This window comes from Hermetia illucens, chromosome 3 (genome assembly GCF_905115235.1).
Source record: "Hermetia illucens chromosome 3, iHerIll2.2.curated.20191125, whole genome shotgun sequence".
In the NCBI taxonomy this organism is placed as follows: Eukaryota; Metazoa; Arthropoda; class Insecta; order Diptera; family Stratiomyidae; genus Hermetia; species Hermetia illucens.
This window is the reverse complement of record NC_051851.1, coordinates 28,529,809-28,552,609: the sequence shown is the minus strand read 5'-3', so window position 1 is coordinate 28,552,609 and position 22,801 is coordinate 28,529,809. Positions and strand designations below refer to the sequence as shown.

General features: G+C 41.8%; 1 protein-coding gene across 1 annotated transcript in view; it reads left to right on the top strand.

Annotated features, from left to right (window-relative positions):
• LOC119652434 (FERM domain-containing protein 8) overlaps nt 1–13,205 on the top strand; it is a 386,591-nt gene extending 373,386 nt beyond the window's left edge. The window contains exon 11 of the mRNA XM_038056575.1: nt 4,164–13,205. Within this exon, the coding sequence (XP_037912503.1) occupies nt 4,164–4,291 (128 nt within the window). The 3' untranslated portion in view covers nt 4,292–13,205. The remainder of the gene's footprint in view (nt 1–4,163) is intronic.
• The last annotated feature ends 9,596 nt before the right edge of the window (nt 13,206–22,801 follow it).

Genomic DNA, 22,801 nt, shown 5'->3' with positions numbered 1-22,801 from the left:
CAGGACTGAGCGCCCGAGTTACGATCACTGGGGGACACACCAAATGCATTGTTGCACTTGAGAAAATAACTCAGTTGATCATAACCAGCATGGGAGAAACTTTCGAAGAGAGCTGTCCACTCATGATGCCAAAGAAGGGTAAAGCATCATGATGGAACTCGGCTTTGGTGAAACAGAGGACAACGACAAGGGTGCTCCTCAACCGAGATCTAAAGTCTGATTCAGCTGTTGGCTGGATTCGGTACAAAGAGGATCAAAAAGCTTTAAACAAGAGGATAAGGTCGGCCAAACGATCATCATGGAGACACTTTTGCGAAGAGACCAACTCTCTTGGGGCAACCTCAAAGCTCAAGCGGATCCTTCTCAAAGAGCGTAGCTAGCAGGTGGGTTATCTACGTTCAGAGAAGGTGAGGTACACAGCAAGCGATGAAGAAACGCCAAACCATTTGCTTGAAGTGCACTTCCTATACAGGATCCAAAATCTCATCTCGGGGCCGACAGATACATACAGCCCTTAACCGGGAGACTGGACTGTGCAATGCAAAGCAGTTTCACGGGGACTCGTTCTATAGATACAAGTCTTCAGATCCGGACGGCATTATCTCTAGAGTGAATGGATGCCCTACCGCGCTTGCCTAGCACACGCTTATATTCTAACCAGCTGGCCTGATGAAAGGTAACATTTATTTCCAAACCAGGGAAACACACCTAGAAGGACGCAAAAAGCTTCCAACCGATCAGTCTAACTTCCTTTCTGCTAAAAGGGCTGGAAATACTAGTAGTTCATAAGGAATACATATATCCCTAAGTGGCCACGTCACGATAGGCAACATGCCTACTAGAAAGGCAAATCCACGGAAACAGCATTCTATGAGCTAACAATAAAAATACGCCTTAGGCGCATTTATGAACATCGAAGGCGCCTTGTAACCCGGCAAGACAGCATGAAATCGATTCACTGTTAATCAATTAGATCCGTCGCTTGCTGTGGAGAAAGATCCACATATTGGTCGGACAAAAGTCTATCGAGGCAGTGTGTCTTAGTGGTTGCCCGTAGGGAGGAGTTCTCTCTCTTCTATTATTGCTCGTGGTAATGACACTTTGCTATGGTTTCTGGAAGACACAAGGCTCTCCCCACAAGCATTCGCGGACGTTCTAGCCCTAATAATTATTGATAAGCTGCGGGCATAGTATGTGACGGCCTGAATGCAACACTGCATGTAGTACACAGATGGTGCCTCCATAATGGACTCACGGTGAACGCTAGAAGACTGGACAAGTTATATTCACTAGAAACGTCAGATGCGACAGCCACACGCTACCTACCTTACAGAAGCGGAAATCCAGGTGCAAACAGTCAAATATTTAGGAGTACATTTCGACGTGGAAGCACCATATCCAGGAACAATATCAGAAATCCTGCAGATTGCTCTGGTGCTGTAGAACTGCGATAGGTAAGACCTGAGGACTTTTACCAAAGCATATTCATTGGGTATATACATCCATAATAAAACCCATTTTAATGTATGTGCGCATCGTCTGGTGGCCGAGACTGTTTAACCTGCTGAAGAGCAGGAAACTGCTGACGCAGATTCAGAGGCTCAGTTGCCTAAGTATTACTAGAGCAATGGGTAGTACGCTGACTGTGGCACTCGAAGCTATACAGCCGCTGTGCCCCACCAAGCTTCACATTGCCTGAGTTTGAAGACTTGCTAGATGATCCGCGACGCAAGGGGACGAGGTCCAAAGGTCATAGCCGCTGACTTTGATCCGTAGGCCATCGAAGGGGGCAGCAAAGAGACTAACGCAAGGAGGCGGTGCTTATTAGAAGCATTCGACCAGTTGGATGTAGTTCTGGTCAAGGTGATGTAAACACTTATCGGGAAGGGGGATCTGGTTCAATTGTAAATCTGCCTTTTGCCAGCCATGCGCCAAGTTAGCGAGGAATTCACGTGCCACTGGGCAGGAGACCCGCACCTCGGAAACTGAAATCCAAAAGAACATCAGGATGGTCCGCAAAAGCGGTGAATAAGCAAATAGCCATGGAGATTTGGTTAGACCTGCCTAGCAAAGCAGGCACCTTCACGGATAGAGCTTTCTATGCCACACAAAGCATCTGTAAAGCATGTGACGCTCCGATGCTAAGAAGATACTCATTTCCCACTAGAAGATCTAATTTTCGGTGGAATAGTAAACTTGCCAGCCTTCGATCGATTTGTCACCGAGTCAGACAAACGGCTCAGAGGGTAATAGGAAGGATCAATCAAGAGCAAAAGGAGCGTGCCTATAGAAAAGCCCGCGAGAACCTCAACCTCGCTATCCAGCGGAGTAAGAGGGAATGTTTTAAGGAGCTCTGTTCCTGAAGCGGACAGAAATCCGCGGGGTAGCACCTATAAAATCATGACAGGTCGATTCAGAGCCCGTTTATCTCCGCAGATCACGCACCCTATGCTCTTGCTAAAAATAATCCAGGGGTTATTTTCCCAGCAAGAGGGGGGTACTGGTTCTTTCCAGCGCCCCATCACCTCATCACTTCAAAGCCGGCCATCAAATACTTGGGAGTGGTGATAGACGGAAAGCTCAATTTTAAGCAGCACATAGAGGATACTGGCTCTGGCAAGGATGATGCCGAATTTAGAAGGGCCGCGATATTCTTGCAGGCTGCTCACAGCCAGGATACTGAGTTCTATTCTGCTGTATGCAGTCCCAGTTTTCAGAAAATTGAGTGCGGTCTACTGAAGAACAGCCTTAAGAGTGTGTTCTGCCTTCATGGCCGTCTCTGATGCAGCATTCATCATCTCGGAAATGATGTCGATCGACATCCTGGGAACCGAGCAACCTTATCGCTGGTGAAAATGGATGGTACCAGTCAGAAAAGGGTCGTTGAACTTACAGGTTGATCCCTTCCATCGGGGAGTTTCTCACCGGCCATTGAGGACTCAATACCTATAAAGTGTTTAAATTCGACACATCACCTAATTGTCCAAGCTACGAAGGGGTCCCAGAGGACCTAGTGGACATAATCTTCCAATGTATTAGGTTCATGGAAAAAAGGAAGAACCTGGAGTAAACGAAGTGCTATCACCAGCAGTCCGGAAAATGGTGGTTTCCCAGGAGGATTGGGATGCGATCAATTCCATGATCGCAGCTATTCAGGATAAACTGCGAAAAGCAGAAAAAGTGAGGAAGACACAGTTACGAACCCCGCGGGTAGCCGGAAAGACAGCTAGCTGAACTAAACTAACTCCGCCCCGTGATGTAATACCCAAAGAGTAGGAGGGAGTCGGCAGTAGTTTTAGTGAGTAAAGATCCAAAACTTCTACCTCCTTAAAAAAGGGACGGACAGAAGGACAGGCGGACAGACAGCTATTTCACCATGTGTTCCGGAGAAATTCCTCCTCAGTACAAGTGTATGGATAGTAGTTTTTCCTTTTTCATTTCCGACGTCGTTTTTCTCGATGATGACGCATGCCTCTTCGAAAATCTTGGCATCAGGCCGGCAGAAATTAATTCCACTGATGAACTGATGATTCCACTGATGAACTGAGAGCGGGGTCGCCTGTCGGGGCGCCTTTCAATTGCTTATTATGCTCGACCCTAAAAGTGAAGTATAATATTTTGCTTCCATACAGATTTTCACCAGGTTGATACATTGTTTAACATTCCATTATGAACCTTTTTGTTGCTGACGTAACCAATCGTCTACTAGAGCGGTCGCCTTTTTGAACGAGATATTCGGAACATCAAAGGGTACTATCACTTCGTCTTCCTCAAGTTCCCCCATTAACTTAGGACCTGGAAGAACTCGTTTCAATTCTTGACTGACTTAATCTCAAACTATTTTTCCATATACTGGAACTCCTCCGCTAACCATTTGACTATTTGATGCGTTGATGATACTTCAGCGGAGATGAGGGAATCTCCTTCGCTTTTTTACGGATTTTAAGGAGTTTTTTAATCTTAAGAAGTACTGGGTTTGAGACTTTCGGTTCGTTGTTTCCCAGGATTAGTTGGCATTTCTTGATGACTCTGTCCACCCCTCTATACTTATATTGATTAAGTGGGCCTTAAAAGGTGACTACTGTACTACATTCTTTATATATCCTGCCACTAAACTTGCTTTAAATCCAAATTGAAATCAATAATTTTTTTTCTATTTACAGAGCCAAATCCAATACAGAATAACGGAAACGGTGTACTATGTAATAAATTATCACGTTTAACATTAGCAACGTTTGACGAAGAAGGACGATGTATAGGACAAATGGGATCGCTATCGATAAGTTATTAGCAGTTCATTTAGTGGTGTAGGTTTTCCAAGCTTATACCCACTTTTTTGTACAATAGGAAAAGAAGAAAATGTAATATTTACACCAGACATAAATATACATATATCACAATAAAAACAACAAACACTAAGACAAGACAAACTTATTCTGATTACAAGAATTTATTGTAACGAAAAAACTATCGATGAACGACATAATGCAATCAACTCTATCCTAATGGAAAACAAGAAGGATATTTACAGAGCCAATTTGGACTTTGAGGAAACTTTTACTATTTCGATAGCTAATGAAGAACTTGTTACGAAGTTGAACAGGCAAATGCAAGGATTCTTTTTTTTTTGGTTACAAGCATCGATTTTGTTTCCCAGCTTGTAGAAGCGTTCCCTATTAGCCAAATATCTGTTCTTCCATTAAAAGTTAATTTTATCGAAATCCTCTTAAGCACCCCCGAAAGGGATTAATCCATATAAGGCCAGTTGCTGGGTTATCCAATTAGTAAATAATTCAAGGTGAAGGATCTATCATTAGAATCATTTCATTTGGCGCCCAATTTGTCTATTTTAGGTCTTTTTGCCCCATCAACCCCACTGTCATCATTTGAGGGAGAAAAATAAAATCTAGAAAAGATATTTTTTCCGAAATTTGTTTGTAAAAGTCGAGGTAGGTAACAAAGAACCTAATAATATCACGGCCGTTGGGTTGTGGACAAAACCTGGCCCACTAGGTTGGGGTGGTCAGGCCTCTTTATCCTTATGGGTACAGATTATCCACTCCGGAAAACCCATCAGGAAAAAAAATAACGTGGTAGACTCTGCCACAAATAGGGCGATAGTGTAGGGTATACAGGCAGGGAACCATTAAACATATTGGATTAGTGAACCTCGGAGCAAAGCGCGATATTTGGAGTCTCTCATTAAAGCTGGCCTAAACCAGACATCGACTGTTGTCCCATTAATAATGATAATTAATTAAAATAATTTGCATCAGATGCTTTGGAGTTTCCCAATACCCCTTATGATGGATTTTGATAACAAGACCTTTCAAAAAACTACTCAAGAATGACGCTAAATTAAGTATACTAGATCCCCAAACAAGGTAAATGTCTTCCGTCGCACTGCCTGATGTGAATTGGGATCATTTTTGGACAATCTGCCTTTCACTGCTAACTAGCATAAAAAGTGGTTCATTTCTTAACAGGAATGTAACTGGACAAACCCCTTTGCTAAACAGTTCCAATCCCTAAACCCATGTTAATACTGAAAAACGTCTTACTTTTGACAGGATTGTAATAATATAGTTTATTGCGAACTTTTACAACTAGGTGCCAACATTTATGCCAACACCTGCAAGGATTAGATGTTGACCTGATGAGGAAGAGAACTCGGCTGACGTTGGGAGATCTCGAAAAAATAAATCAACTACTTCGTCGGAAAAGAATCTCCATTAGGTGTATCTGAGTACTCATAATCAAATATTTTACATTCCAACCCAAGTGCTTCTTAAGTACCTCCACGTTATGAAAGTGAAACAACACTTTTCTCTGTTAACCAAACCAGGTCTCTTCCTCAACAGATCAACATTTAACACAGTTAGCACATAAATGCCAATCAGTTAAACCTGGACAACCCTACCTACTCAAAATGGATAGGGCGGCTACTGTAATGATGGCCTGTGGTGGGTTATTGGAAAGATCCGACAAGCACCCCCGTAACATCGACAACTTTTACATGGTCTTAAGCAGTTTGTGTGAGGGTCCCAGGACACCTCATGAAGTCATGAAGGATTTATCTCTACAGCTGGTAATATTACGGAAACTAAAAGCACCTTTTCGGGATACCAAATATTTTTTTAATTCTGGTTGACAGGCTTGTTGTGTGTAATATAGCAATCAGTTAAAAGCTGCCCATCATAATAAGTAGAACTATTGAATACTGCTCCCCATTCATACAGGTAAATCGGTAAATAAGTGGACCCCTCTTGAGTATCTTAACAACGGAGTTGTTGAAGGTGCCTAGAGCCTGGGACTACCAAGTCTGTGCAAAAGATCGGCTCCTGATCAAGTGCTTTTTTAATGATCTCAAATCAAACACGTTTCCTGATGACGGCCTGGATTGTGTGGCTGTGAGAAAGCGGTACTGGTCTATAACCTGCTGCACAGTTACTTATTGCGCTCAACGAATCTTTGGTGCATTAAGGGCAGTAAGATGTTGCTTTTTCGTAGTAGGAGCGGACAGTATAGAGGTCCATTCCCCCAGTCTACTTCATCAACTGCCCACCCGAATCTATTGCAGTAGCCACCACAGATTTTGGCAGACAGAGCTATAGTCCTTCTAATCACATCGAACTGTCCCACGATTAGCTATTTCAACGTCACACTTTTCATTACAGGGAGCCGACCTAGTCCCAAAGTCAGAAGATTTCCCCTTTTTCACAGTTTATGGAAGTGCTTTTTATACCTGGCTGCCAGGAGTGGTGATAGCTTCCTCAGTGAGTACGCTCAAAGTTCCTGCACTTTCCTCGAAATGGTGAAACACCGCGGTAGCCTGCAGGCATTCAGATAGAAGCTATCCATCCCTACCCCATTCACAACGAGAATTAGGACTGGCTGCAACGTAGTTTTATTTATTTTGCCCCAATTATCACCCACCTGCTAGATGCCAAGTTTTACTTAATACTAGTAATGATTACCAAGCAGTTAGGCTCGGGTGATCTTATCTACTTAACAATATATAAGGGCTTTGGTGCCGGTAGTCGCTAGTAAGCTAATGACAAAATCCGTCGGGAATCCCCTGCAACATCCAGCACATTTTCAAAATGATATACTTCTGCATGGTTGGAACCATCTGTGGAAGAAGGCAAGGGGAACGATTTAGGTACAATGCCTGTAGCATCTATACTGTAGATTTGGTACACGTCAACGTTATATTCCCAGCTCTTTTGCAAGATTAGTTTAGCGATAAAAAGTTGTTCGGTTGTGGAGTGACCCGGCCTGAAATCGCCTTGGTTGTTCAGTGTATGGTCTTATTGTATTCTCCAGAATTTTTGTCAGAATTTTATAGGACGAAGAGACAAGTGAAATGCCTCTGTAGTTTTCGCAACGCAACCTATCTCCCTTTTTGTTGATAATCCTGCGCTAGTCGTCTGGGATCTCCTCGTCCTCCAAGATGCGCAGCAATCTCGTCCGCACCCGGCGCTTTGTTTGAGTTCAATGACCGCACAGCCAAATCAACTTCTTCTGTGTTGGGGGATGTGTAGTGGGGCTACGGTTACCAATACCGTCATCGATTTGGGCTACTTGCATGAGGCAGCTAGGTGTCAGATTTAGAGGCTCTCCAAAATAGAACAACCAGCGTTTGTTGATGCTGTCGGCATCGCTGATGATGATTCCACCTTTGCCCTTGGAGAGGCTAGTCCTGGGTTGACAAACATTCTAAATTTTATTCACTAATCTACATGCTTGTATGGTGTTTAGCTAGGTTTTCATTAATGTTCAGCAACTGCTGGTCAACATATTTTCGTTTCTTACGTCTAATTATTGCATTTGAAATTCGCTATAGCTCGTCATACTTTTCTTTTTGGGCTCTGGTTGCACGTTGGATATATTATCTGTAGGCTTCGTTTTTTGCGCCGAGTGATATTCTGCATTCATCCTCAAACCAGTCAATTCGGGTTCGTCGGGCTTTGTATCCCACGACCTTCTCTGCGACTACCTTGATGGTGCCCTTAAGTTCTCCCCAGAACCTGTGTAAATCCGTTTTGCTGATATCGTGTAGCATAGGTGGTAATTTTTCCTCCAGAGCGACTGTATATACCTGCGCAGTAGCATCGCTCAGAAGTTTATCAGCCGCGAAGATTTTGGTAGGGCTGATTCCCGATTGGTGGACTGAGGACATTCTGCGCCAAAATGTTGCCTTCACCAAGTGATGGTTTGAAACTCAGTTTGCTCCTTGATAGGATCGTACGTCTACTGGATGCCCATCTTTTACCAATGAGCACGTGGTCAATTTGATTGATGGTATATGCGTCTGGTGATTTGCAGGTTTGCTTTTGACTACGCCGGTGTGGGAAGCACATGGACCTTACGACAAGATTTCTACTGCTGGCAAAGTAATTGACAGTTATGATTGCATTCCTCATGGAGTCTGTGTCCTTCAGTGGTTCCCCGATGTCAACTTTCGTTTCTGATTTTCGCATTAAAATCCCCCAACAGCATTTTGATACCGTTTGTTGGGAGTGAGTCAAACAGTGTCTCCAGGTGTGAATAAAACTCGTCTTTCACTGCATCTTCTTTGACTTCGTGCGCGTTGATGAGTAAGAGGTTGAAAAAACGAGTCCTGATGCGAATCGCACAAAACCTTTCGTTGATAGGTTTGAAGTTGATGACGTGCGGTCTGAGCTGTTTGCTCACTATAAATGCAACTCCAAACTCCTTGTGACCCGATGGCTTGTCACTTTTAAAAATTGTGTACGAATTCATGTCGCTTATTTCGCTGCCAATCAAATTTGATTCCTGGGCTGCCATCATGCTCAATTTGTGAATATTGATCTATTGAAGGAGGGACTTAACGACCCCTGGTTTGTTCACGGAGCGTACATTCCAGAATCCGAACGAATAGTCCTTTAGCCGTTTGCTCAGTCGTCGTTGTTTATGCGTCCAATTCGATGCAAATGTTCCAGATTTCTTGACATGGAGTAGGTTTTTCATGGGTGGATTGTCGGTGACAGCTGCTTCAGGTGGATAGAAACATGCCAGAGTTCACACAATTAAGTGGCAAATCTGGCTACGTAGTTCGTGACACCCTACTCATCTGAGACTTTGGTATAACTCAGCCATTCAGGCTACAGCTATCGTTCCCTCCTCATTTGGGTTTCGTGGTAATAGAGTAGTGTCAGCAAAGGTTGCCAGTCCTTCGTTGGTAGGTGTTGGTAAGTAAAACCTTCGCATTCGCTACTATTTTCATTAGCGTTATCCGGCACGCATCATAGGGAGCTCGCGGTACGATTTTGTTTTTTTTTACTTTAATTTACTAATTATGCGATAGCCAGATTAGGGCGATAGAATATGTGCATGGCATATGTGAAGACCTGGGGTTCGGAGAACCAGTTGGAATAAATTAGGCGTAGGGAACTAGTCTTTATCCTTCACCATCTTCAGCTTTTGGTCTTATCGCCCTGCAAGATGGCACGTTTACTGAGAAGGTTGGGCTCTTTTAATGGCAGCTCCTATTCTCTTAAATGCAGCGCGCTGCATTTGTGGCTCCTTACTCCAAGTAATTAACCAAAATCATGCTTTTCCAGTCTCAATGTTTTCCGAGATGGAGCCTTTTATTGCTTTCATATTATGGAGTGAATCGGAGTGCCGCCATTATCGATGCCTTGCGTTCCAATTGTGTGGACATAAGTTTCACACTAATCACTGATATCAACAGAAAGTTTCATTACTCGATAAGGGCATGCTGAAGGATCGAAACATCTTTTTATAGGAGACGCGACTTTCTTCAACCGTACGCCTTGTTCACTTGATCGTCAACAAAAACCTTCACCAGTCCAACCGAGAAACTGGAGCTAATTATTTCCTGAATTTCTCCCTCTGCATAGAATATGGATGGCATTTCCCATTTTCCCATCAGAAATTTTCCGAAACAAAAGGAAGTCTTTTGATACATTTCCACCTACTATATTCACCCTACGTATACTATCTTTGCGCCCTTGGTACAGGCACTAGTTGAAGAACTAGTCTGGTGCTGTGAAGGCAAATGCATGCCACAACCGGGACTCGAGAGAGGAAATTTAAGGGTGAGACTTTTTTTAAATACTTACTCAAGGAAATTCCTTCTAAACTTTCTAAGACTCTATTCCAAATCATGCTCTCCTTTCTAGGAGTCATATCACCTTGGGTCCTAAATGAATTGATTGGAAAGATAAAATCTTAAAGTCTTAAAGTCTTATCTGGCCTCCCTCGATGCAAGAAATATATCTTTTTTTGCCCAACTGCTTCCTCCAGCTACAAATATATCTTTTATGCAGTGCTAAATTATTGAAATCAATCTGCCGAATCGAACAGATACAAAATAGTTGACTGCTTGAAATTGATTCGTTCATTTGAGAACAGGGGCCAATTTAGTTGTCTTCTTTGAATATTCTCCTTTCATGATGCTAAATCAAATGGAATACTTTATCTGCAAAAACAAACAATAGTTTCCAGCAAATTAATGTGTAAATAATTTATCGTATGTTGAAAACAATGTTCGAAAAAGCTTCACAGGATTCGCAAGATATCAACTGATATGTGAACTAAAACTGCTGTAAAATGTACTAACTACACTCCCCACGATACATACATAAAACATAAACAAGTTGCACTACATACATAACTATATAAACACTCTAAATTCGAAACTTTGTAATTAAGTAGAAAGGAATGTGTGAATAGTGAACAAAGAAAGTAAACTATGATAACAATGAAGTAAGAAGTAATGTTTTATACCTTTCGAAAATTTAGTTGTTAAGTGAAAAAAGAAAGTGTAAAAACCATAAAAACCCAAAAAAATAACACGCTCTTGTAAAAAATAACTATAAATATTATTTGAATTTAAAAGAAACTAGTATGGAATATCTGAAATATATTTTAGGTAATAATAGTGCTAAATACAATTGAAAACTTAAAAAAAAAACTACTGTCTTCGCAAAAGTAACTAAAATCTTTCTGTTCTGAAATAGAAATGTTGAAAAATCACAACCGAATTTACTTCTTCGATCATTCCAGCTTTTTTGAAGCAACAGTTTCATTTTGATCTATTGTTATACTTTCTATAATAACATTTTGTAGGAGGCTCAAAACAATTTAATTTTTAAAACGCCAAGATAGCTACATCTTTTGAAATACGAATCAGAAAGGACCAGTACTCATTGTTTTAAGTGAATGTTGCCTTAGTTCAAAATGTTGAAACTGCTTTCGGGTGCAGGTACTTTCTACGTAGCAAGCATTGTATTCACCTAAAGAACAGGTAATTTGAAATAACACAATACTAACTTTCATATTTTGTTAACTAGGAACGTAAGCAACTAAGGTAGGAATCCAGTTGTCCACAAGATATGTTGAAGGGATTTTACACCCTTTTGATTCGGTAAAAGAACTATTGAGCCCCTTTACTGGGTATATTATACTTATAAACTATAGTATGCGTTTAAACCTATAACCAACAGAAACTTTATTATGTTCCCTACTTCCAAGTGTTTCAACCTGGCATCTGATATTAAGTATTCTCCCAGGTGTCTGAACCTACTTTGCACTAGTGCCGGACACTGTGTGGAGGTGTCATCACCCTCCTCACAGAATGTACAGACAGTGGCCGCAGTTATCCTAACCTGACAGTTTAACCTGCAGGGGCCAGTGAGTAAGCCACTATAATCCGGCGCCTCTTCTTGGTTTAAACAATCTTTCGAGCACTTGCTATCAAACACCCTGGCCTGTTCCATTCCTGGTATCTTCGCCTAGTAAAGTTTTCTCAGCCGTTCCTCTTCATTTTTCAATGTCATCGCCATGCACTCATTTCCGACTCCCCAGAATGGCTCTGACCCGAATTGGTGTGTCCTTCCTCCTTTCCTGGCCAGCTCTTTACCAGCCATCTCACATTCCAACCCAATATGGCCTGGAACCCAAAGTATCCAGACCTTTGTGAACGAGCCAAGATTATTCAGTCTGTTAAGGCATTCCCATACCCACCGTTGGGACTTAAGTGTCCTAATAGCCGGTTGGTTTTCGGTTAGAAAAACAATGTTCTGCCCCGTATAGTTCCGTTCGAGGTTGAAGGCAGCGCATAGGCCTATGGCGTATATTTCCGCCTGAAATGTGCTAATATGGTTACCCAGTAGTTCAAAGAGCATTTTCCTTGCACCAATGACCCCGGTTTCTGTTCCCTCCGTCCTAAGGGATCCATTAGTGCACCAGATAATTAGTTGTTGGTTTATGCGCTATGTGACAGCCGCTCCCAGTTTGCCCTGTTGCTCCAAAGTACTTCAAACTTCTCATCGAAGTTAAACCTCGTTGTCATGTTATGCCAGTAATGCGGGATGCGCCGTCTAGAATAAATATCAATTTTCCTTGGATTTAGACAGCTCTCCGTCTCACTGGTACTCCCGGACATTCTGAAGATCGCCTTTCTTGCCCCCATCTGTATGTGCAAATGGAGAGGATTCAACTCCAGAAGTATCTAGAGATTCTGTTGGGCAGCGTCTCATTGTCCCACAGATACATCCGCAAGCCAGTCTGTCCGCCCAGATTACCACCTCATATTTAATCATTTGCCTTACTATTGCAGTGTACAGTGTGCATCCCCAATATTTTTCCTTGCTATGGACCTACAAGCCATCAGAGCCATTGTGGCTTTACGACATATGTTTTCAACATGTGTCTTCCAGAGCAGTCGTTGGTCTAGTTAGTGGTCAAATTCCTTCTTGACCATGTTAATGTTAGTAGCGGTTGATGTCGCGATAGAATTCCGAACCTCTTCCTAAAATGCAAATAGAACATCCCCTTCCCCTTAATATCACCGTGTCCGAATGTAATTTGTGGATATGTATTATCGCCTTACTTCGGTAGTGTGGTCTCTTTCCATAATTGTGATTGTCATGCATTTGGATCTGTGCAAAGGAGGTTTACTCAGTTCGTCACCTTTAAAAGAATCTTCCCAACTCAACTTATCCTGGTCGCCTGATTCCTCTTAGCCTGACATCTTTGCAATACCGAACATCCCTGACTGTTGCCTGTATTTTTTTTCAAATTTTGTCAAGGCTTGATAAACAACTCAGTGGTCTCCGAAATTCAATACTCACATCGCACAATATTCGCAACATTAATGTTTTTGAGGTTCCATTCGCGGAGCTTACAAAAACTGTTCCGCTCAAAACGTCTCACCACAGGATCAAAGCTCTTACTGTACAAGACAATGACCTTGCCAGTCCTTATGTATTCCTCGGAGACTTGGGTTCTTAGCAAGAAAAATTGCGAACTCTTGGCCGCGTTCGAGAGAAGAATCCTCCAAAGAATTTTTGGCCCCCTGCATGAGGATGGACGATTCCGTTGCTTACATAACGACGAAATCTATGAGCGATACCATGACCGTCAAGTTGTGGATAAAATCCGGCTCAATAGGTTACGCTGGGCGAGTCACCTAATCCGTATGGATGAGGATGATCCAGCCGGAAAATCTATAAAGGCAAAATCTATGGTAGAAACAGAAGACGAGGCAGACCCTTCCTGAGATGGAGCAATGGCGTAGGTCAGGACGCCAGGCAACTTTTAGAGATATCGAATTGGTGGACATCGGTGCAAAACCGGGATCCCTGGAGTTCCTTATTAAGGCAGGTCTAGAACGGATACCGGTTATTGCGACGTTGACCACCTCGATACCGTTGAAATTGTTGCCTTTGAGGGCGCCATCAAAAGTGTCTGAGTTTTAGCGAAGCCACTTCTAGGCCGCAAGGGAACCCGGGAGCTATTGATAAGTTGTACGTCATACGAATCCCATGAACATGCAGAGAAATGTAGTGAGTATTATTTTTATGATGGAGCAGTAGAGGATGGCTGCCTCCTTTCGCACATAGTTATTTTTCAATCCATTCAGGAGATCTACATAGTGTTGATGGATTATAATGGAGGAAGGCACTTTTTATGGAGAAAACCTTGGAACCTAATAAGTCCAATTCGAAGACGCTTTCCAAAGTACAATTACAACGGTCGCAAGAATAGTTTTTTGCTATATCTTACACAGGGTCTTCCATTGTTACAGTACGATGTCAACTCTTGGTATCCTCTAGTCTTTGTCTCCACTCTTCTTAGTCGAGCGACCGCATCCTCTAACTCCGATAACTGTTGTACACTGAGCACTCCCATCTGGTTCGAGGATTTACAGCTGGTCGTTTATCTTACACCTTGCATTTCAATACACGCCCGGGAATTTTTCTAACATTTTTGCCCTCTACATGGCCTGCCCATTGAAGCTCTTGAGTTATAATATGGATGGCGGATTCTTATTCACCGTTTGAGAGATATAACTCGGTTTTGGATCACGTTTGTCATCCGCCATCGACCCTCACTGAAGCAAAAGCCCACCATCCCCGAAGAGCTCAGCCCGTCGGTTACACCGGAGAAGCCCGCAATGCACGCGCCCACCAGTTGAACTGAATTCACCATTCACCTACGGCAAGCCACAACATCATAAGTTCAACCCTGGACCTGCAAGGACCTAAACAAAAATTTGAAATATTTTTGTCTGTGAGCATTTATCATAAATGTTCACCAGCGATAACAATGCCCATAAAATTCGCATTCACAGCCAAAACAAACATGAAATCCTAGCTCACATCCTAAAAAAATATATCTGGCCGGTCGGTCGAATCATTTTTTCAATCCATCGCCGGCCACTGAACGGTCAAAACGGACAGGTCAAACGCATCCCATCCACATTACGGCCGCCTTTGTTTTCCTGTTCATATTTTTATTTTTCAGAATTGGCAGTATATATCTAGATTTTGTCCATTTTGTTCGCCTCCATTGCGACAATTTTGCCTAAGCACGCTTTTTGGAAGTTGTAATCCTTTAATGTCGCGTTTTCCTTGTTTGCTATCTTCCTTCTATTATATGATAGTTTCTATCGCGATTTCGGTCTTCTCTTCGTTTATTTTTAGGTCAACTTCCTTCACTACTTCGTTAAGCTTCTCCAGGGTCTCCTTCGCGTTCTCTTTCGATTATCCTGGCAGATAATTATATCATCCACATATTCTATAATCTGGGATGATTTGTGCAGTACTGTACCACTTGATCCACTGGTTGCGTCTGCTTTTCCTCTTTTCCTGCTTGAATCTGGAGTTTGTGCCGAGACTGTTTGATAGTTGGCTTGTTGAATATTAAGAATCTAATCATAATCCTAATTTGACAATCAGAGTTTAAAAAGTCCGGCACGTGAGTTATATTTTCAATGGTGTGGCTGATTGACTGCTATCCGAAATGTTCACTCCCGGTCAGCTCCTCCAGTTAGCCGAGGGATATCGACATCATGAATTTGTACAGGACCATGGCAGTCATCCCTTCTTCTACTCACTGGAAAATGTTTCAGATTGAGAGGATTTTTGAATGCGTAGAACATTTACATAAGTTACAGGGGTTACAGAAGCCAGTTCCGCACGGAGACCGTGAAGAAAGGCGTCCTTATTCCGGGCGTTGATAGAAACGATGATTTCAGTTCTATTTGGAGGATCCGTGAGCTGCTACATGCTACAATGGGTTGCTATATTATCTGCGAGGGGTGGAACTTCACTGGGTGATCTACGATTGAGAATCGTTGCGAAATGCTGCAACACTTTTGAAGTTACTCTATTACTGCGTCCGAGAAGCGTGACGGTAATATCCCTCACTTCCCGCCCTCAACTCTTACATGGGAGCTGTAATTCCATCGTCATTATGGATGCTAATGTCCCTAAAGCTGTCCACTAAGCATACCTGTCAACGTCGTGCCTCAACTCAAGGCAAAATTTTACTTTTTACAACGAAGTTTAAAGAATATTATCTACGTGCAATAAATGCAGGGTACTCACTTCATTGTCATATATTTTCTAAGCTGTCATGACCACGGTATTTTCTTTGAGGTAACGATCGCCGCTTTATTCTTAAATATCTTCCTGTTACTGCTGCCTCCTAAAAATATCAAACGACCCAATCATAAGTTGAGGAGAGTATGGAAAAGAAAGTGGGTTTGGGTTCTAAGGTTCCTTCTATATATACTACATCACTTCACCCACCTTTGTTCAGTGAGTTTTTTTATAAAATTTATGATTCGGGTTGCAATTTACCTCCAAATTACGGAGAGCACTGCCCAAAACGAACACTGTATTCTTATTGGCCGCACTGAGAAGCCCAATTAGCGTTTCGGTGTACCATTTTGATGCCACAAACTCCTAAGGCCATGACTGCTGTGGTAAGAGCAATTGGACAGAGTTCAGCCCGCTTAGATCTTCAGAGCGAAGCCGTAGCATTCACAAAAGAAAAGTAGCTCTCCCACCCTGCAGCTAGATATCTTTCTGATGCCCTCAAAGCATGATTTACCTACTTTGCGTAGCCTGGTTGTAGCCAGAGCTGGACAATCGCAAAGAAAGTGCCTGAGGGCATCTTCATTTTCACCGCAGCTTCGGCAATGCGAATTGCCAAGTCTGACTGCATGGTCTCCTACAGGTCAGTGCTCCGTGCAGACCGCTTTAATCTTGTTGTTATAGGCGGGCCAAATCCTCCTTGACTTGGCACATGCATTATGCCTTTGCCATTTCAAGCCCGCGGATGCTAAGTAGTGCTAGTAGACTCCACCCTTAACAGTCGCCAGCGGGACACCGACTGTGCCGACCGAAAAACTGCTAAGAGAAGAGTCTCGGTTGGCCAGTGCGTTAGTCTACTCTTGAGTGTAATAAAAACTGACCGCGTCGAGGTGTCAAATTCAGGGAAGCTGAAACAAGTTCTCTATTTGCTGTGTGAAAAGGATTTTAGTAGTTTTCGGAACGGAAATTTATGTCATCTCTGAAGTCAGATACTTAACGCTGCGAATTTTTCCAACAAGACTTGTGTGAACAATAACATGGTCTTGGTGAAGAATGATTTATTCCTTCCATCTCTTGTTTTCTTCTACTGAGTATAATCTACTTCTATGCTAATGCTTTCAGGCAGTTGGATGCTCTTGATTCCTAAGTCCTTTAATGCGATGTGCTCAGGTTTTCGTTTGCCCACACTTAAATACTCAATGTCTTCAATGCAGTTATTATCCTTGTGATATTAGGAGGCTGGCAGCGGGGCATACGATGTTCTCGAAGGAAGATCTAATTAACCGTCAGCTACTCAATCTTACACTTTTAAACGAAAATGCTCCGATGCCTTTATTATTCACTTAAGGCTATTAAAATTAAATTACACTGTTCTACTAAGGTTTAGAATTAATGTGGTCTAGTGCAAGGGGACTATTATATTGCTCCTTACTACCGATCATGTCTTAGCAATAGTAATTTCAAGGTGAACGCCAAAGTAACCAGCTGAGGTAATGTTGTTGCGTGCTGATATTGCCCCAAAGTAATAGAATGCTTAGAGCTTAGAGCTACATAAACTAATAAGCGCGTGATATGAGGGTCATTTGTAAGATAAGTTTCCCAATGGTTTTAAAAATAGCAATATTTTTTTTCTTTGCATTATAGATCGCAATTTGAGGGAGTGCTTTTTCTTCGGTCACCATTAACAATGGAGTCCAACAATTCTTTCTAGTTTCGTGCATCTTCTTCTTTTTCTTCAGCCTTTGTCCCGTTCACAAGCGGGGTCGGCTCGTCGTGATCGGCTTCGTCATTTGGTTCTATCGAATGCCTGATCTGGGTGCAATCTCGAGGCTTTCAAATCCCCATCCAGCGTATCAAGCCACCGTTGCTTAGGTCTGCCTTTTGGTCGTTTACCACCGACTTCGATGTTCAGACCAATCTTAGCAAGTGAATTCTCGTTTGCACGAATTGCGTGACCATACCATCGAAGACGCCTCTCTCGCAACTTTTCCACGATCGGTGCAACCCCATAACGATCGCGGATATCCTCATTTCGGATGTGATCTAAACGTGTGACGCCATTAGTCCAACGTAGCATCTTCGTCTCCATTACCGCAAGACGCCGTTCATTGTCTTTTATGGTTGGCCAACACTCCGAACCATAGAGAGCGACTGGACGGACGACATTGCGGTAAATTTTAGATTTGAGACGTTCGTTGATACGTCGATCACAAAGGACACCAGTTATGGAACGCCACTTCATCCAGGTTGCGTTAATGCGTGAAGCAATTTCATAACACAGCTCTCCATTGGCTGATGGCGTTGACCCGAGGTATTTAAATCGCTCAGTTCTGGGCAGATCACTGCCGCTGACAGTGACGACTGATGGTAACCGCTCCATTTAAATATAATCGCAAACACGTAATGGCTACTAATTATATTCAAGTGAAACCCGTCATAAGCCCAGACTTAAAACACCAAGTGGGTGCAAATTCAGGACTCCCAGCATCCTCAACAAAAAATTTACTTTGGCCGGGACATTATTCCCGTACTTTATGTCTCTTCAGGTCTTCCCAAAAAGTCTACACTCCTCTTCAACTGTTCTACGTGATGTGATTCTAGGCCAACCCACTCTGAGAAAGTGGACATAGAATATTCGGCAATGTATTCGTGGAACCCATTCATTGCGACTCTTCTACTTTAATTCGCATATTGACCGGTAAGGGATTTCGAGACTTTCTCAGGCTAGAATACACCAATGAAACGGGGGAGATAGGTGTAACCAAGGCTTGGAACTTTTGAGTGATAGTGATAGCGACTTTTAATCTGCTGCTCCCATATAACAACATAGAGAGAACGGAGTAATGCTAACTTGATGCTGGTTTTAAAGTATATGTGTTTCCAAAGTTTAGACAAAAACGAGAGGGTGGATCTATCGTTCTGTTCGTTAATAAAGATAGAAGAGGTGCAATGACCAGTCACGCTGAGAACCTTGGTTTTGTTAGTGTTTCGCTTCGATCCGACTCTGCTTGCCCATTTTTCCAAAATTAGAGTCATTTGCTCAAGGTCTATGACTTGGTGAGAAGGACGCATATGCCATGAACGTATTCAAAGTGTTTGAGAAAAGATGTCATATAAGGGGTAATTCTTTGCGATTCTTGTTTTATTTCTAACAAGGCGTAGTCAATCTGAAGCAAAGACCTACCTTTGAGGAGCTGTCGACATGATACTATTCAACAATAGTAAAATCTCGGGCTTCACCCCTCCTTGCCATGCCTACCAGCGTATGTTAAATTTTTATTTTGATTTATTTCTGATTGCTAAGGTACTTCTCACGAAAAGAGCTGGGCACAATCGCAGAGAATATACTACTTTTTTACGCTCTCAACTATCGTAACTTATCAATGCATAGGAGCGAGACTGGCAAACCCCGGATCAGAAACCGAGGAAACTCCTCGCCCCGTTAAATTTCTATATCAAGCCAGGAACAATGGACAAGAATTTGAACCCTACTCCCCTTCGGGGCAGAGTGTAAGAAGGAATCCCCGTACCATTGAGGGCCTACTGGGGAGAAATATTGTATTAAATGAACACTGTGCTGGACGATTATCACCTGATGCTATTTTGTGACCTGATAATAAGACATTTACGTTATAGGCAATTCGGGTGCAGCCTATACCAGACCTTAACGTCATATTATAGTCGGGTATATCCTGCTGATATCTAATAGGTGGATTCAATGCTTGATATCATCTGTCAACATTTTTTTATGCCAATTAACATCCCTACGGTGGTCCCTTAATGGGATCACTTATACAATCGTGTTTGCATGAAAAGTTTCCGAAATTCAAACTTTTCAAATAAAAAACCGAAAAACTGTAAACCTGCTGAGACAACCATCCTGCCACAAATGTAAATTGAGCAAATTTCATTTTATTTAATAAATAACAGTTTCCGGTGAAAACAACACAATTAAAAGTCGAGCACTGAATTTCGTTTACTGGAAAATATTTCTCCTGGACTATTCGGAAAATCCAGTTTGATAATAATTTCACATTTACGTAGTCATTTCCCATGCATGCTGTATGTTTGCGAATGAGGGCAGGAAGTTAGCTGAGTTATTCCAAAGTTTTTTTCTGTTGAAATTGCGTTATTTAGCCTGAATCATTTTCATGAATTCCAGGTCATATTACGAGACCAAAATTAAATATGATTTTAGCAAGTCGGAGATGCTAACAAAACATGGTTGCGGTATCCCCAGGAGCAGCAATTCAAACTTGATTGTAGAAGTATCCGGAATAAATAATCCCAAATATCTGAGTTAACTCCATTATTTTGATTCTGCAATATTAGATATCTCTTGAAAACGTTAATACATCCATGCATATACCACCACGTGATTTCATATTTCTATATACGAAGAATTGTATGCCATCTTTGATTAAAAAAAATGAAAATAATAATTCATTCAACTACGAGACATCGTGCATAGATGTAAGATGTGCAAGAAAATTATAAAGCGAACTCTGTAAATTTCAATAAATTAATAAAATTTTGAAAAAAAAATCAACAACAACAAGTATAATATAAACAAACGTGAATCATAGATAAGTATCAATTACGTATGGTAAAATATTAAACATAATTATTGTAATTATCGTTTTCACGTATATAACTTACTATATACATACATATACCAATATATATTTCGATAAAAAAGAAAAACCAAAAAATTATAAGTATGAAATATAAAATGGAACATATTTTAAAGTAAAAAAAGAAATAAAAAGACGAAACATTTTTTGAATAAAATATGAAAATTTATGGTTTTATTTAATTGCAGTCTGCCTTGCTATGGCAGAGGAAATTAGCCGTGAACTCATTCATCACCCTTCTTCTTCTTTTGTAACCTTTCGTCCCGTTCATAAGCGGGGTTGATTTGTTTTAATCGATTATGTCATTTTGTCCGGCCTTAGGCCTGATGTGGATGGAGTCGAAACCTTCTCAAATCACCAGCCAGCGTATCAAGCCATCATTGTTTCGCCACCTTATGGACATTTTCCGTCGACTCCGATGTTCAGACCAAGCTTCGCAAGTGAACTCACTCATTACATGTCCGTACAAACTTTTCCATGATCAGTGCCACCCACACCGATCGTGCATGTCCACACTTCGGATGTTATCACGGCGTGCTACGCCACTGATCCAACGCACTATCTTTGTCTCCATTACCGCCAGGCGCGGATCATTGTCTTTGATAGTCAGCCTACATTCGGATCCAATGAGGGCGAACAGGATGGACGACACTGCGGCAAATTTTGAATTTGAAACTTTTGATGTGTCGATAAGAACATCATTTGAGAAACGTTTCCTTGATGACAGAGACATGAAGCTGTTTTGATATGCCTACCATATTTCAAACTTCAGTCTTCGGATCGCGGTAAAGCAATTGAACCTGGGGCACGATTTGCTCTAACGCTTTATGATTTCCATCAATTATTACCTGGAAGCGTTGGAAAAAGCAGACATAACAAATTAATGGTATCAAAAACGGTTTTATACAACAGCTTCAAGATCGCCAGAAAAGGTAGTCAAGTTTTAATATCTTCTGAAGGTTTTTGTACTATACTTTGTTTACAGTCTATGTGTCTGTTTGTCCGTCTGCATTTCTGTAAAATATTAAAAGCCACGATGTTGGACTCGCACCCACTACAACCACCGCCCCATGTACTCCACGGAACTATCAACAGATAATACATTGTAGTTGACTTAGAGATCTTAGCTGACAAAGATAATTCTCAAAATGTTTCCTTACTATAGTAATCATGACATCATCGGCATAGCCAATAAAAACAGGTTGTCGTGGGAGTTTGATCCATAGCACTTTTTCGTTTCCACATCACAGGAGTTTCCTATCCCCACAATAATCTTTGATGATTTTGCTGGCATATCCAGCTGGTTTAGGGACCTTATAATAAGCTGCCATTTTACAGAAGCTTTCCGCGCATCGAGGGAGGTAATAGGACTGCATTTTTTTTGCAGCGTCCTTCCAACTTGTGCCTGCAATTGCTTCGTCTATCTGAAGATAAGGGGTGTTTCACAAATTGGATCAGGTTCAAAAGTCAGTACGTCAGCTAATGGAGTACTGGATCGGGATCGGATTCTTGCTGTACTCTCAAGGGTACCAGTAATAGATCGGAGATGTCGCTCTTCAAAGGAACTTATCCCAAACTAATCACAGGGATATAGATAAGCCGATTTACCCACGTGAGTTCGAAGGCCTTTTCTAAGTCCAAACGGCATGCTACTGTTCATTATTGATATTAAATCGGGTACAATACAATGTTGTGGAAATAGGTAAGAGCGTCCTGGTATATGTTTAAATCGGAATCCAAACTGGTGCTTAGGATTTTTTTTGAGGTCGGAATGGTAGAACAACCCGAGGACCCAGGCTCTCACAGAAAGTTTATTAAAAACGAGATGGGGTTGAAATTTCTGGTTCATGAAAGATTGCCTTTTGTTAATAGCCGTGCTTTAGCTATTGCTACATTTATGAAAAGCCGTAAGAAAAAATTTAGTTGAAGTTGTGGGAAGGTTCTTGATGATAAAGTGTAAGTTGCGACCGGTTCAGATGACTTTTACCATTAAGGATTACATATATTAATATAAATTGATCAGTTTAGTCGATGGATTCGTCGAGAAGTTTGAGAGGTGAAAAACTGCTACAAACTTCTAAGACCATGACTGCAAGAGGCGCAGAATGCAGCCTCAGTTTTTCAAAGCTATGCCGTAGCATTTGCAAAGGGCAGCAGCACCTCAAATTAGTGTCTCTAAGGTCCCCATAGAATTGTTTGCCAGGTGTTCGAACCTGGCTCTAGGCAAAGTTGGGCAATCGAAAAGAAAGTGCCGCAACTTCCACAATGAGAATGGTAGGGTATCTGAAGTCT